General features: G+C 39.7%; 2 protein-coding genes across 3 annotated transcripts; one reads left to right on the forward strand and one right to left on the reverse strand.

The window, feature by feature from the left end:
- Positions 1-657: 657 nt before the first annotated feature.
- Positions 658-7,053, forward strand: LOC114451372 (pleckstrin homology domain-containing family S member 1-like). Of its 2 annotated transcripts, none has more exons than XM_028429914.1 (17): positions 658-751; positions 1,035-1,066; positions 1,255-1,352; positions 1,435-1,553; positions 1,627-1,761; positions 2,485-2,560; positions 2,656-2,685; positions 2,820-2,873; positions 2,969-3,040; positions 3,143-3,220; positions 3,393-3,430; positions 3,507-3,557; positions 3,649-3,774; positions 4,823-4,945; positions 5,488-5,583; positions 5,677-5,812; positions 5,900-7,053. In XM_028429914.1, exons 2-17 carry the CDS (start codon positions 1,045-1,047, stop codon positions 5,969-5,971), a joined length of 1,326 nt encoding a protein of 441 aa, XP_028285715.1. In that variant the 5' UTR covers positions 658-751; positions 1,035-1,044; the 3' UTR covers positions 5,972-7,053. The 2 variants fall into 2 exon arrangements, with proteins under 2 accessions (XP_028285715.1, XP_028285716.1); XM_028429915.1 differs by having other exon boundaries at positions 2,820-2,867.
- Positions 7,054-8,989: 1,936 nt separating this feature from the next.
- On the reverse strand, positions 8,990-15,926 carry dclre1a (DNA cross-link repair 1A (PSO2 homolog, S. cerevisiae)). Its single transcript, XM_028432214.1, has 9 exons — positions 15,256-15,926; positions 13,727-15,088; positions 13,519-13,652; positions 12,482-12,600; positions 12,120-12,263; positions 11,816-11,961; positions 10,916-11,070; positions 10,226-10,367; positions 8,990-9,274 (listed from the first exon to the last, which is right to left on the reverse strand). The coding sequence occupies exons 1-9, from the start codon at positions 15,671-15,673 to the stop codon at positions 9,108-9,110; spliced, it is 2,787 nt and encodes a 928-aa protein (XP_028288015.1). The 5' UTR covers positions 15,674-15,926; the 3' UTR covers positions 8,990-9,107.
- Between the last annotated feature and the right edge of the window lie 226 nt (positions 15,927-16,152).

The following is a 16,152-nucleotide window of genomic DNA, read 5'->3' on the forward strand; positions in this document are numbered from 1 at the left end:
TCCTCCTCCTCCTGACATGTTTCTCATCAGAGAAAGTATAAGTGGAGGTATGGTACAGCAGGGGTGCCTCCATCACTCTGACACTTCCAAAAGCAGCTGATATTGTTCAGCTAACCTGATCCTACTATGTCAAGTGTAAATGGCACAGAGTATGAGCAAAGACAAACCACTCTCCTAACAATTGCATGTTTTGCAACTTAATTTCCCCATGGGGATTAATAAAGTAACAAAGTACATCTTAATCTTAATCGTATATGTTGTAGTTATATAGAAATACACACACTACAGTTCAAAAGTTTGGGGTCACCAGGCCAGTTCTATAGCTTCTCTGATCAGCATAACAGTTCAGCTGTGCTAACATAATTTCACAGGAGTTTTCTAATTATCAATTAGCCTTTTTAACTCGATTAGCTAGCATTATATATATATATATATATATATATAAAACACTATATATATATATATATATATATATATATATATATATATATATATATATATATATATATAGTGTTTTATGTTAGGGTTTTTAAAGGTAAATAAGGTCCTTAAGGAACCCTGTGTGTCATTCCAACAGTGCAGGCGGGCCTTAAAAGAAGATTGAAGCGAGGAACCAGAAACTCCAGTTTCCATTATGAATATGTTGTTGCTGTTTCCCAGGTACAGGAAAACATCCAGCTTCCTCGTGCAGCCTCATTTCTAGAACAAAGACAGCAAGCTGAGCTGAAATCTCTGAACAAGTGCTCCGCAGGTAAGAGAATTCAGTTTTGTTATACATTTTTTGATATGATTATTCAACTGTCTGTGTTATGACACAAAACTGAATGGCAAATTTTAAGAAAAAGAAGTAAACTTTAAGGTGTGTTTTTTTCTTGTAAACCTGCACATTAATGTGCCTTTTGTTTGTGAACAGAGCTCTTACTGTCTCACTGCAAGCCTATTTTTAAACCTTGCATTGTTTGTTAAAGGTTAACTATTTTTATGTTGTTTTGAAGCAACAGATTGATATATTTCTGTGTTATTTTTGTCATCAAGTGCAGTGCCATGAAGGGCCAGAAAAGAGCAGGTAAAGTGCTGCATCTGATTTATGCTTTGGTTTAGGTGCTGTTACTAAGATTTATGTGTCAGGAAATGCAACGTGTGAATGTTATATTATCAATTTGTTTCTGTGATCTATTTTTTTAAAAAAGTAACAAGAATGTTGCACAGTCAGATAAATAATTGGTAAACAATAGGCTTTTCTTTTGCCTTCAGGCGGAAGTGCGGTATTCTACAGACCAGTGGAGCATACAACAGAAATAAGAGCTGGATATCTGTTTAAGTCTCCTCCACAAAAAGGGTTAAAGACAGAGGTGACGCTCAGTGAAGTCTTAATACATTGCAGCTCTGTGCGGGTGTGTGTGTCTTTTGAATTTATTCATGTTTCTCCTGCAGAAATCATGGAAGAAGCGTTATTTTGTGCTTTTCAAAATCAATGAGAATGACCATCAGCTGAAGTACTTTCGGAGTCCAGAAGACAAGGACAGGCCCCTTGGAGGCATTGATCTGTCACAGTATGTTCTAGTAAAAAGTAGCTTTTCCAATGACATGACGGAAATGTGACAATGTGTTTTTTTTTCTCCTCAGGATATCTCTGTTGTATGTGAGCCCTCAAGAACACCAGAGGTGGGCATGGGTGCAGAAAAGCTTCAAGTGCTCTCCGTCTTGTGTGCTGTACATCAGAGCTAATAACCGGGACTACTTTCTCGTCGGGGAGAACAGGTCAGTCAGCCAAAATGGAATTTATAGGTCCATTTCTAACATTCATGCATTTTACTGTGCTGTACTGTAAAAACCACTGACATACCACACCGAAGGTTGACAAAGAGGAATGTTATTAGACGCCTACTCAACAGGAACTTTGATAAAAGTAACTGATATCATGTAGACGGGCTGTCAAGGGGGAGCGCAACTGAATTTCTTCTTTTATGTCATCTCCATTTTAATTTTACATTTAGATTTACATCTATCTATCTTAACAAAACAAAACAAAGTCCCAAAAAGGGGTTAAGTCACACCCCTGCTTTGTTTGATTTTGATTTGTTGATCATTGATTGTGGCACATATTTTTCCAAATGGGTGGAAGGGATGGGACTTCACCTCTCTTCTAAATAAACTGTATTCATTTGACATCTCAGTGATGTCGTTAGGCCAAACTCAGCAGCTGGGTGGACCAGTCTTCCTCTCAAGGCCCTCACTGACACTTTCACAGCACCTCATAAAACACTTCCACCTGCCCTTCACACCATTTACTATTTCTAGAGCTCCAGCAATCAAAAAGAAATTATGATGCTGCTTTCCCCTTTAGTAACAGCCTATCATCTGGTAATGGCTTTGAGACTGTTTCCACCTTTTATTTGATGTTGGTATTGAATTTTAAATTAAATCTAGAAACCATAATTTGTCTAAAAATGACCATTCTGAGTGGTTTCTTTTTTTTCACAGTGAGGAGGTGGACAGCTGGTTTTGTGACCTGTTTGAAGTTCTGAAAAACCGGCCACACAAACATCTGAGTTTAGAGGTACATTTACTTTTATAATGTTTTGCAACAATTTGTAAAAAATAAAGCATCTCTTGCAGTACATTGATGATTATGTGACTGTCACACACATACAGGAAATATCTAATGGGCAGGCAAACATTGAGGTAAATATTTTTCATTACGTAGATGCAAAATTTCCCCAACAGGGCAACAAGGAACCATCAGACAGTGTTATTTGTTATCTGTACTGTTTGGAGTTACTGTAACAAAATATACCTTTCTCTTCCTGTCTCACAAGGTGATTTCAAACCCCCTGTTGCGGAAAAAGGACACACTCGCTGTCCCTGAAAGGGTTAGCCAAAAAATCTAACAAAATCTTTGCATGAATACTTTCTAAATACATGCTTCTTGTAAATGTGTATTGTTTTTTTTGTTTTTCTTTTTCAGTCAGAACAAAAAATGCGCTCCTTGTCTGATCCATCCCCAAATGCTTTGGACAGCGACATTGAAAAACCAAAGGTGCAACATCTTAACCTGTTGTCAGAGAACGATGTTATCTCGTGGGGAGGTGGTGTTTAAATGCGACTTTACTGTTTACATTGCTTTCTGATCTGCCGGCAGGATGAAGTGATTTCCAAGAGACGTGCATCCGAGCCTGTGCATCCGATCTATGACTATCCAAGAACTTTCTCAACAAAAGTAGGGCTGCAGTTGTTTTTCAATAATTAGGCAATTAGTATTTCAGTTCATCAAAAATCACCCAAGTGTGTGTGTGTCTGCTATTACTACAGAGATCGTTGAGAGCCACAGTCACTAAGAATACTGCTAATTTTTGTACCTTTTTTGTCTTTTTCCAAATGATATGACTCAGGTCAGAGATGTGGAGCATAGCAGCAGCACGGATTCACTGTAAGGGTTACTTTAAGTCACTTTGTGATATGTGCAGTAATAATGGCTTGCTGATTTAAATTTCTGACTCTTATAGGTATGAAACAATGAGGGAGATCAAACTGAATGAACAAGCAGCTCAGGCAGTGTAATTTTTAATTCTAAAGTTGGATTTTTTTTCTAATAATTCTACTTTTAAAGAATTGCTGGTAACTGTTTATTGTGCTATATGTTTCTAGGGACAGTGAAGTGGAGGCAGTTACCACAGGCAGCCTGATGAGGTCTGTCACTCAGGTCTTTGACAAAATGAAGACACACATTTCCCCTCTGCCTTCATTTGCTGAGGAGACAGCCATTGAAGACGGGTAGGCTGTTTGCAGCATGTTGTTTCCTTTCTGTAGGGTCCCGTGTCTGTGTCAGTGCCCCATGCTCTCAGCTCTTTGTCAGTGCCCTAGATACCAAAATAGCTCAATCATCAGAGGTAAACTTGACCTCATTAACTCAAACACGTAGATTAAACAACAACGTGTCAACAGAAAGGTTGGCACTCCAAGAACAGTCAAGAATCTGAGAAAGGCAACGCTTCAGAGCCTGTTTAGCAACTTGTGTGCATGACTTGCATTAAACTTTCTATCTGTTCATCTTGTCAAAAACATTTTACATTACACTGAGCATCATTACAGATTTTTGTTGAGCCATGAAAACAGATGAGATAAAGCCCTTTATAAATATACACTGATGCACATCTTTGATGCAGACACAGTTTATTGTTGTTTACAATGGCTCGGGGTATGTGCTAGTCAAAGCCATTTACTGCAGTTTTTGAAGTCAATGCCATCATCTTCTGATGCCGTTTGCCTTGTTAAAGTGGGTATGATGCCAAACTGTGTAACGCTTCTTGATTCACGCTGTTGTCTGGTCATGTGGTGCCATCTTCTACTCCACACTTGGCATATGGAGTCAAAAGACCTTTTCAAAAGTGCTTTTTAATTATGATTCCTCGTGTACATCCACTGTGATTCAGGAATCATTTGCTTCTCTTGCTGTTTTATGAACTATAAAAACATCTAAAGACATCTGATCCTCTAAGTAAGTGAGTTAATTGTTGTTATTCTCTGCCACTTACACTAAGGCACTTGTGGTCTTCTGTCTATCCAGGGCTCACGCTGAAAAACCTGTTGTTTTGTGCAAGCATGAGTATGCAAATTCTCATGGTTGTGTTGTATCTTTAGCTGCAGCTACAGTGGGTACAGCCTGCATCAAGTGTTACATGATACATGACAGCATTTGTTGTGTATTCCCTTTGTGTCTCCAAGCTTTCTTATGCTCTATTGTTAGACACAAACCAAAAATACATCGGTTCAAAGTAACTGAGATGTGCAGCAGGATAATCCTCCATGTTATTTCTTACAGAGAGGAAACACACCCATCTTCAGATTTTAGCAGCAGCTCCAGTGACAACGACGCCACCTCTCCTGTAGAGATGCTGGAGCAACCAAACATGCACACATTAGAAAAGCAAGGTTCCACTGAGAGGTGAGACCAGCTGAAATCCCACATCCTTATCTCTGGTGACTGCACCAGAGATAAGAGCACAAGTACAACAGTTGTGCTAACCTAATGCTGCCAGAGAACAAATGTAAAAAGACATTTAAGGTAAGTTGGCAAAATAACATAAGCAGAAAGGAATCCTGACGCAGATGCTGACATGTTGTCAGACTGGTCAGAGTGGTTTCAGGAGGTTTCCTCCAATCGTCTAATTATAGCTTTTTAATAAGAATAAGGAGCACTTCAAAACTAAAGCAATGTTGTGCACAGAAGTTGTACAATGAAAATGAGAAACACTTGCACTATGCAGACACTCACGTCACTGCAATAGATGGAGACAATAATGTTTCTGTTCTTTTCTGTTTGCTGATAACAGCTTGAGAATCTTTAATTAATTAAATCTTTACTAAAACAAACAAACATGATTTTAACTGAATTCTGATGTGACATTCATTCAATTCTGTCCATGCAATGTTGTTTTTCTGTAACGTTGAAGCAAAGCTTTTGTTGTCTTTTCTTTTCTTTTTAAGCATTGACCCCGTTGTTCCAGGAGAGAGAGACATTGAGGTGAAGCAGGCAGATTTGAAAAAACACCTTTCACTTACGGAGACAGATGGAAAACCACTGTATGTAAAAAAAAAAAAAAACACACAAAAAGCCTTTGGAGCTAATGCAGTATAAACATGACGTATCAAAAACTGAATGTGTTTGTGTCCCAGTGTGTCTGGGTGGACAGGACAGCCACAGACAGTCTGCCTGTTTCACAAAGGAGACCAGATTGTGGCGGTTAATGACCTGCACGCCAGCAGCGTGGAGGAGTTCAACATGTACATCAGCAAGGCACTGAAGAGTGAGGTACGCTCATTATTAGAACACACAAAATAGACATTTTTTATTTTTTTGTATGCATGCGGTCCATCTTACAGGGTCATCTGTTCTTAGGTGAAGTTGACCATCCTTCGTCTACCTGGATGTCAGCCTCTGCACTCGCCAAACTGCTACTGCACCAACTGACTGCACTCCTGCAGCAGGTCTACATGCGTTTAAATGGTTTGTACCATGTGATGGCTACTTCAGACAGTATTTTCCCACAACGTACCCACTTCCTATTGATCTGTCAGTTATCTCACTTTGAAATCAGACATGCTCACTGTAGATGAGAAGCTGTCTCTCCGGCAGCTTTGTGTCATGTCTCTTGCATGATGCAGGTAGGATAAAAAAATAAATTGGGCAATGCATGTTGTGAAATGTGTAAATATGCAAGGTTGAAGGAGGAAGAAAAAAAGCATTCAAACAAGGCACACTACTGTTTCCATAAATAAACGTATCATTCTCATTGTTATGATAGACTACTACTGTGCCTTGAGGAAGGAGAGAGTTGCATGACTGGTGTGAATGCCGTCACTCAGAGGTGATGATTCATTTCCAGTTTGCTCAGTATGTGGCACCTATGATGAAATTCCCCTGTAAGCCATGCCTGGTGAAGTGACAGCTTGTTTACAGCATGCACAGAAGGGTTAACACAGCTTTTCATTGCACATAATGTCAATATTTGGTTACATTAAACAAAGGCTGATGCACACTGAGTTTTTTTTCCTTTTTACTCTAAAGGACACTGATGAACCAGTGTTCTGTGTCGTCCACACCTCAGGGAGAATTACAACGCAGACAGAATGGTGTTGCACCTCAGGCTATGTGCCTCTTATTACTTTCTGATTTGGGATAAGGCACGTGCAAACTGTGCAATGCTACAGATGATGATGTTGTTTTTAAGCTGTCACTACCTGAACGTCCTGTTTTCCTAAACTGCAAAGCAGTCTCTGTTTTATGTGCTTTTGTTTACTTAAATCATGTCTAGTAGCCAGCGACAACAGAGGGCAGGAACACTGAATGACATCGTTAATATTCAGATGGAGACTTTCTAAGGTTCAAGTTTTAATGGAGCTATCAAACAGATTGTGACAAAGACATCCTGGAAGGTCATTGCTCAACTCTGATGTTCAACTTCTTTCAATTATCAATAATTGTATCCTTTGCAAGGAAATCTGTATTACATTGGGATTCTGTTATGTCTATTTAAAATGATAAATGGTGATTGCCAGATTGACTGTTTGTTTTTATTCTTATAATAATGCTTTTAATAACATATATATACACTGCTCAAAAAAAATAGGAAACACTTAAGGGAACACAAAGAACACAATGTAACTCCAAGTCAATCACAACAGATTGTGAATCAGTTGCAGCTGCTGTTGTGCAAATGGAACAGACAACAGGTGGAAATGAGAGGCAATTATCAAGACAACCCCAATAAAGGAGGAGAGGTTCTGCAGGTGCTGACCAGACCATTTCTCTGCTCTCATCCTTTCTGCCTTTGATCACTTTTGCATTTTGTCAGTGCTCTCACCCCTAGAGGTCGCATGAGGCAGTGTCTACAACCCACACATCATCCAGGATGGCACATCAATGAGAGCTGTGGCAAGAAGGTTTGCTGTGTCTGTCAGCACAGTGTCCAGAGCATGGATGAGATACCAGGAGACAGGTCAGTACACCAGGAGACGTGGAGGGGGGCGTAGGACGGCAACAACCCAGCAGCAGGACGATGAAGATTTTCAACTGAAATATTTCATGAGCAGTGTATATATAAAGAAGCATATTTTATATTAAAAATGGACATATGTGGTTCAACACTATATCATTTAAGGTGATCTTACTCTGCATAGATCACATGTGTTTGTTTTAATGCAAATTAAAGTACAAAGTCTCTCTGGTTGTAGACGCTGGACAGAATTCAGGCTCATGCTCAGCAAGAAGAGTTCTTTTCATCCCACCACCCTGCAGGCCACATTTGTTGTACTCACTATAACAAACTATTTTTGTTAATCATATGACAGATTGCTCAGTGCTTGTGAGGACACACTTCTTTTATAAACTCAGACACCAGTGAGAACCCTCTGAAATGGACTGACATTTCAACAAGTGCCCCAGTCAATCCAATTTCAGTTTGGCAAGACCTAAAACATATTACTCATGCCTCAGGGAAGAATATATTATTATTAGAAATAGGCCAGTGTGGTGCATTTTTTATCATAAACGCTATGCTGGAAATTATATACTCGTATCAAGTTATGGAAATGCCTGCAGTCCATTAAATCTCTCAATGTGTAAAATTTGGATTTAATAGCATTGGCTTACACTGTGCGCCCAGATTAAAAAAAAAAAAAAAAAAACACACACACGCACAGCTGTGTGTGATTGACATGAAGGCAGAATCATGCTGTGAATGTGTGGAAAGCTTGCTTCACACAGGCTGGAATTCAGAAAGCCTTATCTGTGCAGCACGTCTCTGCCGTCTCAGAGATAAAAGATCTGACAGCACACTTCAAAATAAGTTTCAAAGCCTCCACACAACAGCAGCACTGTACATGACTCGATGGTGATGCACAAATCCATAAGTGTAAATGGTGTGACGTCCTAAAGCAGTGATCATCCACTTGGTGTAATCTGGAAAACCACTGAGTATATAGCAGGTTTGCAAATTAGCATGAATTTAAAAGACGATTGTGAAAACCACACAGAGGAAAACACATTCATGTTGCAAAATGTGTATTAGGCATGTTCAACAATACAACACTCATTTGCCTTTTTGGGAAAATGAATTGCCCTTTGCCTGTTTAAGATAACCAAACAGCATTTTGTGGTTCCATTCCTCTGCTGGAGTTTATATCCACACATTGGCTTTTCAGTGGACTTTTAATAGATTTGTTAAAAGAGAAGATTTTAATCCTCTTAACAGTTCAATCCACACTTGTCTGCAATTTTTTTTCAACTTGCTTAAAAGACCTGGAACAGAGGCGTGCAATATATCATATGCACAGATCTCAGACTAAGAAACAAAGCAAGCGATAACAAACGGAAAAGTGTTTATATTAAAACATTTATTTTTATCAATAAAAACATTTCATATAAAATCATGAACACTGAAATAAAATCAGTTTCAGAGCAGCACTTGCAATATATGGAAGAAGGGACCATAACAGGCAACACATTCAGTGTATTACAGATGTAACCAATGGATGCATTTTATACCCGCTTTATAAGACAACCTCTTTCTGAATGCTAAAATACAATTAGCTTTAAGTATTTTTATTTACAGTTTTGCTTTAGTGTCATTGAGCCACTCACTGAAACAATTGTCCATTGCTTTCCTACTGGTCCAGCTGCCATTGTTGACCGTGGGGATGATCTTGAGGGGCTGCAGCCACTGGACAAACCGTTTCAACTCCAGAAAGCTGCTGTGTTCACTGTAAGGAACCCCTGACAAAGAAAACAGAGTTTCTGTATTTTGTGTTTTCCTTTTTGCAAGTGCAAGTCCTAGTATAACTCCTGTAGGGGCCATCTGCTGTGATATATCTTTCTAATTTCTTCATTAAGTAAAATCAAGGAGGAGTTTTGGTCTGAGGTAAAATCTTGACGTGGAGCCAGATGTTTAACATTGGGGGGAGGCTGTCAGACAAGATGCAGGACAAAGTCTGACAGCCCATATGCATAAAGAGGAGGCCTGCAGGCTCAGACTGTTCCCCTGTGAGGGGACAATGCTGATTCATTCATGTACTCCTCTCCTTTACCAGATCTTGCAGTATATAGTTCTCCCACATGCAGAGAACAATATTAGTAGCAGTAGTAGCATATGGCCGGGGAGAGCAAGTAGGAGGAGATGAACACAAAGCAGACAGCAAGAGACCGCAAATTGGCTTCCGCCTGAGTGACACACAAACTGCTGAGGAGGAAGAAATTATATGAGAGTGTGCATCGCAAAAGCCTCTAGCCGGTGATTGTAGGTTACGAGCCAGATGGCTGATGCAGTTGATAGATCTATTCAGAACATGAAACACGGCGACAGGAAGAAAAACTGGCTAATCAAGTCATGACCCACTTCAACACTGTGTGTTTAATGCGTGAAAACTGTCCAGCAGTGCTGTGGATACAAGAAGCAAGCTGAAATAACCTGAAGCTGAGCCAGACTCTATTGTGTTTCCTTCCCCTCCTCCTCCTCCTGTTTGCCAAAAGAGGGAGCTGTAAGCTAAATACAACAGTCCAAGCAACATTTGGCAAGGAAGATGATGCTTTTGTGATTAAGTGTTGCAGCATGTGGCAAGATAACAAGCTAATTTGTAAGATTCTCTTTTTGGTCAGTAAATTAAGGTTCCAATACTTGAAGAGACTGAAATTTGTTTTTCCACTGACAGGAAAACGATTGATACATACCGTAGATAGAGATGTTGCCACTGATCTGAGGCTGAATGTCTTCCATTGATTCCACCTGCTGGCTGAAAGTCCAGCCTGTGGGCTTAAAGGCCACCAGTTGATCATACTGTGATGAAAAGCGTGCAAGATGATCCTGGAGTTTCTGCAGAGAAGGTGAAAATGTAAATATATAATCGCTGAGACACTATGGAGGACACCTATCTTTATATACAGTCAATGTTTTTCAATTATTTTCCAGCAAATTTAAATCAAAACATTACTTTAAGGTTGTGTTTTGACCAGATTACAGCAGCTCTTCTTGATTACAGTGCTTAAGGTAGTGACTGCTGAAAACCTAATCTGCTGCATCCATTATTTTTCCCAGCTCAGCCTTTCTGTGCCTACTGATGCTTGAATTATAGCTGCTCTGGGACTTATCTGTGGTTATACAGATGGCAATATTAAATGTGTTGGTTCTCCTACAGACAGAGCATAACTTTCCCATTCATAATTAGCATTTCCTAATTATTTTAACCCTTGGTTTTGATTACACTTTGACTCATCATAGCAGAAGAACCTTTACGCTGTTTGAAGAGTGCCAGTCTGATGTGGAATTTTTACTTGCATTACTGATGTACCGTTTTTTTAAATAGAAACTTTGGGGTCCCTTTAGGAAAATCAGTTCATGGAAAACAAGATTGCTACTCTTACTTTAAAAGTGAGCTGCATCATGGGCAGCACATGGACCTGGGCTGCCTTCCAGTCGGTGGTTATTCGTTCTCTGACTTCTTCTGACTCAAGGCAGCACATGGTGTTGTATTTGTCCCTGGAGAGGCACACTTTAGACCCAAGGACTTCTGCCAGTGCTGCAAAAGGACCACAAGAAGGTTTGTGAGACAATCAGCATTACAGCATAACAGCAGCATATTTCCCTTCACTGGGACACATTGTACAAACACTACAAATGCATTTAAAAAGAACCCATTATAACCCAGTTTAAAAGCAAAAAATATTTGAACATATTGTACTCCATCCCCCGAGTGTAAAGCGATTGTAGAGCAGGAAAACAAAGTGGATAAGTACATTCAATTGAATTAGCTGTCTTTTCTTAACAAAGAGCTTGTTGATGTAGAATGAAAGCATGCTATTCCCTTTCTGCTGAAACAACATTGGTTTTTGAGTACATCACTACTAAAATGGAACAAATCATTATTCGTGTGTGACACCCGAGGACCGCTTGCCTCCACATGAGGACAACACATATTGAGTGGCTCTTTTCTCCAAAACTGTCTGATCCAACAGATTCACCACACAGCTCTGCTTCCATTTCAATATAGACCTAATATCAGATGACCTTTCAGTTGGAGGAAAGGTTGGCTGGTCATATAAGGGAACAGAAAAATCTACTCTTCTTACCATTAGGTTTGGTTAGTTTTATGTTGTGCTGGTGATAACATAATTAAATACACGACTTACAGGGTTCCAATTATCTCAGCTTGATATCATGAAAAAGAATAATAAATAAGCAACCTACAATCCACCTACCATCATGATGCTTTGGAGTTAATAAAAGAAAACATGCATTCATTTTTATCTCCTTCAAGCACATACCCAAAAAGACCTTCTCTTTCCCCACAGAGTAGGATCCACACACCACGAGTGTACGAGGGTTGAGTGTCACCAATTCAAAGGCTGTGTTGGCAGCAAAATTGATGACCTCTTGTTGTCGGGGGAAAGTGTATTCTGGGCTACAGTACCTATAAAGATAAAGGAGGTTACAGTGAATATGAGTTTCATTGCTTGAATAGACAAAAGGACAGGTCGCTGTGAGGAAAAATCTATTCCACAGCCTTCTGGGACTGATCCAGCATTTTCAGCAGATCTGTGAAAATGAAGTATTAATAGAGGTATTTACGTGGTGTCCAAATAGACAGTCTGCACCCTGCAGCTGAGCAGCTCAGGGTAGGTCTCCATTGAGGGATCAGCTCTGAAGTCTCCAGTGTGGAGGACTGTCTGTCCATCAGGCAAGAAGAACAGTAGCATGGCAGCTCCTGGACAGCTAAAATAACAGATACAAAAGAAGACAAGACAAGGCAATCTAGGGTTTTAGTCAAATATATAAAGACTTAACAAAGTCTCCATGTATCCTTTTTGGTAAACTATACTTAATCTGATCACTTTGCTCTCAGTGGCCAGTAGAGCTCCCTCACAACTTAGCCACACACAGAGTGAGAGCAATAACAAGTAGCTGATCTGTTTACGTCATGGATGACTCACTGGTTGGCGTCCAGGAGGATGACCCTGACTCCCTCCACAGTGACCTCTTTATTCATGGGGAGGATGTGGACGTACTGCTCCGCCACCTTCAGTTTGCTCTTCACCAGGTTTCCTGTGATCTAATTGTGAGAGGCAGCTGTCAGTCAGCATCAGTCTTTGAGGTTTACAACTGTCAACTCAGGAAAATCAATATGTTAAATTGGATCAAGTATTGTGATAAACCTTGTGACAAAACACTTTCAGGTATTCTCAAAATCTTATATCCTTGGAAATTTCCCTCTTCTAATACTGATTTATATTTTCTGGGCCATGACCCACCTAGGGCTGCATGTCTGTGACCTACCAAATACACAAAACCCCAGTGGAATCCTTGTCGGTCTGGTTTTAGTTTCAATCCCTAGAAAACATGTCATAAAGCTGACCCATTTGATCAAAGAGCTCACTTGTTGTGAGCTTGTGAGTTGTATTCCAACTACTGTATTATAATATATTATATATTATAATATTATAAATAATATATGATGTGTGAAAACATATTTGGCTGCACACCTCAATTCATTTAGCTTATTGCTAAATCTGCACTAAAACATTGACAGAGACGAAAGGGGAGAAAAAAGAACAACAGAGTAGGACAAACTACATTTTCTGCACATCAACAGGTCAAAACAACCATTTGAATACAGTCATAGTCACTGGCAAATTGGTATTCATAGCTGGCAACTGGAAGCCAATTTTTCATTACGCAGAGGCAATGCAGTGCAGTGAGATAACAAATGGATCCTTCATGAGTTCTGTGTAAGAACAGTCAGTAAGCCTTTAAATGAGTTACAAACAACTAGGATTTCTTTAGGGAAAAGGTGCACATCACTTTGAAAATGTGATTCTCTTCCTTAATGCTGAAGGACTAATGAGCTTGTGGGGTATCTGCAATTCCATCCAATCATAAGAACAAGAACAGTATGGACACCATATAGAACAGAACTAAACGCTAATAAAATATATTCATATATTTTTACAACAGTGAGAGTTTGACTCACTCTGTTACAGTAGATTGGGAATGTGGAGCTCTTGGTCAACCCTCCATAGTGGTCTGAGTGGAAATGTGTTAGGAAGTAGGCAGTGATGCCCTCTATCTCTCCGTATCGAAAGGCATCTATAACAAATTTTGTGCCTGAAAACATGTTTTAGATATGTGTTAAATTACACAAAAGACAGCATAATTATATATTACAGACACTCACTAACCTGGAATCTTCTTATAGAATGGGCAACGTGGTAACTCTACTTCTCCGTCAGCATTGACTCTGTTCCACCTTCTTCTCCTCCTCCTTCCTTTCCCTGCTTCTTCCTGACCATCCGCTAAAGTGCTGTTCTGAACCGTTTCTGTGGCCTCTGTGTTAGTGGTAATCTTACATTTCCTCTGCCTCTCTCTCCGTTGTCTTTTCCATCCTGACGTCTCACCAGCTGAAGGAAATGAGGAGAGATTAAGGTCCTTTGGTCCACTCTCAACTTCCTTCTCCTTCAGCGGTTTGAGGCCAAAAAACACCCCGATGTCCGTTTGCTTAAGACCAGAGGCCTGACCTGCCTTGGTAAAGCCTTTCTGAGGCGGCATGGTTTGAGATCCTGGGACAATGGAGCTCTGTGAGGAAGGCACTTGAAGAGAAGTTGTTTGAGGTTGCTCTGTTTGAATACTATTGATCCAATTCAGATCCTCTGAGCTTAGAATAGTTGTTCTCAGGGATTCTAAAACAATACTCTGTGGAGACTGGAAGCTAGTCTTTCCGACTTCATTAGATTTAGCACAAGCTTTCTCTTCACCTGAGGCATCAGAGGCTGCTAACTGATTAGTGAGTGCTAATGAGGAAAATGAGCCCAGCTGGGTGCTTGAGGAGAATGGATCTTTTACTGGCATATTACTGGCTTCCAAACGATTGTCTATGAATTCAGTGAGGAGCTCATCATCACTCGAGAAGCTGTCATTGAACAGTGTCATAGAGTCTTCATGCACATTTTCAAATGTATCTTTCTTAAAAAGGGCTTTCCTGGACTCATTATTATCATTGACCTCAGCCTCTGCAGGAAACTCAGAAAGAGGAGAGTAGGATATTGCATCATCAATTTGAGCAGAAGATTCACATTTTAAACTTTTGCAAGCTTGCTCTGCACTGTTTTCCTTAACAGGAGTGGATAAAAGCTCATTTTTACTTTCTTGGGAAGCAACAATTGACTTTTGGCTTTTAGAAGATGACAACCAGCCTTTCTTTTTCTTACAATCCTCCGGGCCTGGAGAGCGCAGGAACAGAAGGCCATTTGTAAGTTTTGACTGAGGTGTCCCAGTGTGAGTACTGTTAGGGGAGACACTATTACTGGATAAAGCAGAAAGACTAAGAGCACTATCTTGTGAAGTCTCTAAAATACTATCATCCACCTCATTATTTATAAGTCCTGGAAGACAATTGAAGTTGGTCCTCTTGCTAGTCTCTGCCTGCTGGGACAGACTGAGAGGGGCTGCATCGCTGTTGGCTCTGCTGTGAGCCAGGAGCGTGTGGTTAAATTTCTTGTAATGGCTTGGAATGGTGGAGGAGCACTGAAGACCATCTGGACATTCTGTCGAAAAAAACAAAAGACAAAAACAAACAAAGAATAGGCGTGTCAGAGCAGTGTTCTGTTAATTCAGAAACATAAAAAACTAGAAGAAGTAGAAGAAAAAAAGCAGCAAATACACATATAATGATGAATCTATATAGATTAAAGGTGAATGTGGATGTTTGTACCTTCACATTTTTCCCTGGAAGTGTCAAGACATTCTGCGACATGCCACCTTTGGGACTGTACAAGCAGGATGCAGAATGGCATGTGACAGATGGGACAAAAGTCTCCAGGGGGTGGTCCCTCAGCTCCATTGTCACTTTTGATGGTCTCTTCAGCGCAAGGAGATACATTTAAGGTTAAATCATGTGCCTCTAAGTAGCCATATTCCTCTGTCATGCAAACTGTAGAACCATCTCCTCTCTTAGGTGCTTTGTTTTCAGCATTCTTGATATGTTTGAGAAAGGTATTTTTCTTGCTGGTCCTCCTGGAAGTGCGACTTCTTTTGCTCACAGTTGGAGACGGTGATTTAGATCTCTTATTTTTCTTCTGGAGAGGTTTATACTCCCAAATATCATTTTCACTGTCGTCTTTCTGTGACATTTGGAAAAAAAAATCAACGTGCCAAGTGACCGATGTTACCCAACCACCTCAAAACCGTTGCTATTACAAAAGTGCTACTGTGTAGTAACATCCCGCGGTGTTAATAAACGGTATAGTAGATTAAGGACAATTGTTCGATTCCTTCATAATCTGCGGATAACGTCACGCTTGAGAAAACCGTTTATTTACTTATTAATTACAAATTTTAGCAGTGACGTTTGTACGATCATGCATGCACTTACCGCCACAACACAGCAATGAATGTAGTAAAGACACCTGAAGAACCAAATCGACATTTTCGACACGGTCAGTGACTTTATAGTTCCTAATTTTATAAAGTATGGACATATATATATATATATATATATAAAAGTATTGTTGGATGATAATTATCTTAAAGCACAACACTTTAGATTGTCTGTATAGGTATATTTTAAAATAATATTTATTTTCCTTTGTGTCGAAAGTAATTATAAGAA

This window comes from Parambassis ranga, chromosome 19, assembly GCF_900634625.1.
Source record: "Parambassis ranga chromosome 19, fParRan2.1, whole genome shotgun sequence".
NCBI classification, from domain to species: Eukaryota; Metazoa; Chordata; class Actinopteri; family Ambassidae; genus Parambassis; species Parambassis ranga.

Excerpts from the sequence above, each read along its gene's own strand:
- LOC114451372 (XM_028429914.1), top strand. The coding sequence starts at position 1,045 with ATGAAGGGCCAGAAAAGAGCAG. Across the intron at positions 1,067-1,254 it reads GAAGGGCCAGAAAAGAGCAG|GCGGAAGTGCGGTATTCTAC; the intron begins GTAAAGTGCTGC and ends TTTTGCCTTCAG. Across the intron at positions 3,431-3,506 it reads AGCAGCAGCACGGATTCACT|GTATGAAACAATGAGGGAGA; the intron begins GTAAGGGTTACT and ends TGACTCTTATAG.
- dclre1a (XM_028432214.1), bottom strand. The coding sequence starts at position 15,673 with ATGTCACAGAAAGACGACAGTGAAAATGATATTTGGGAGTATAAACCT. Across the intron at positions 11,962-12,119 it reads ACTGTCTATTTGGACACCAC|GTACTGTAGCCCAGAATACA; the intron begins GTAAATACCTCT and ends TTATCTTTATAG. Across the intron at positions 11,071-11,815 it reads GAAAGAGAAGGTCTTTTTGG|CACTGGCAGAAGTCCTTGGG; the intron begins GTATGTGCTTGA and ends GTCCTTTTGCAG.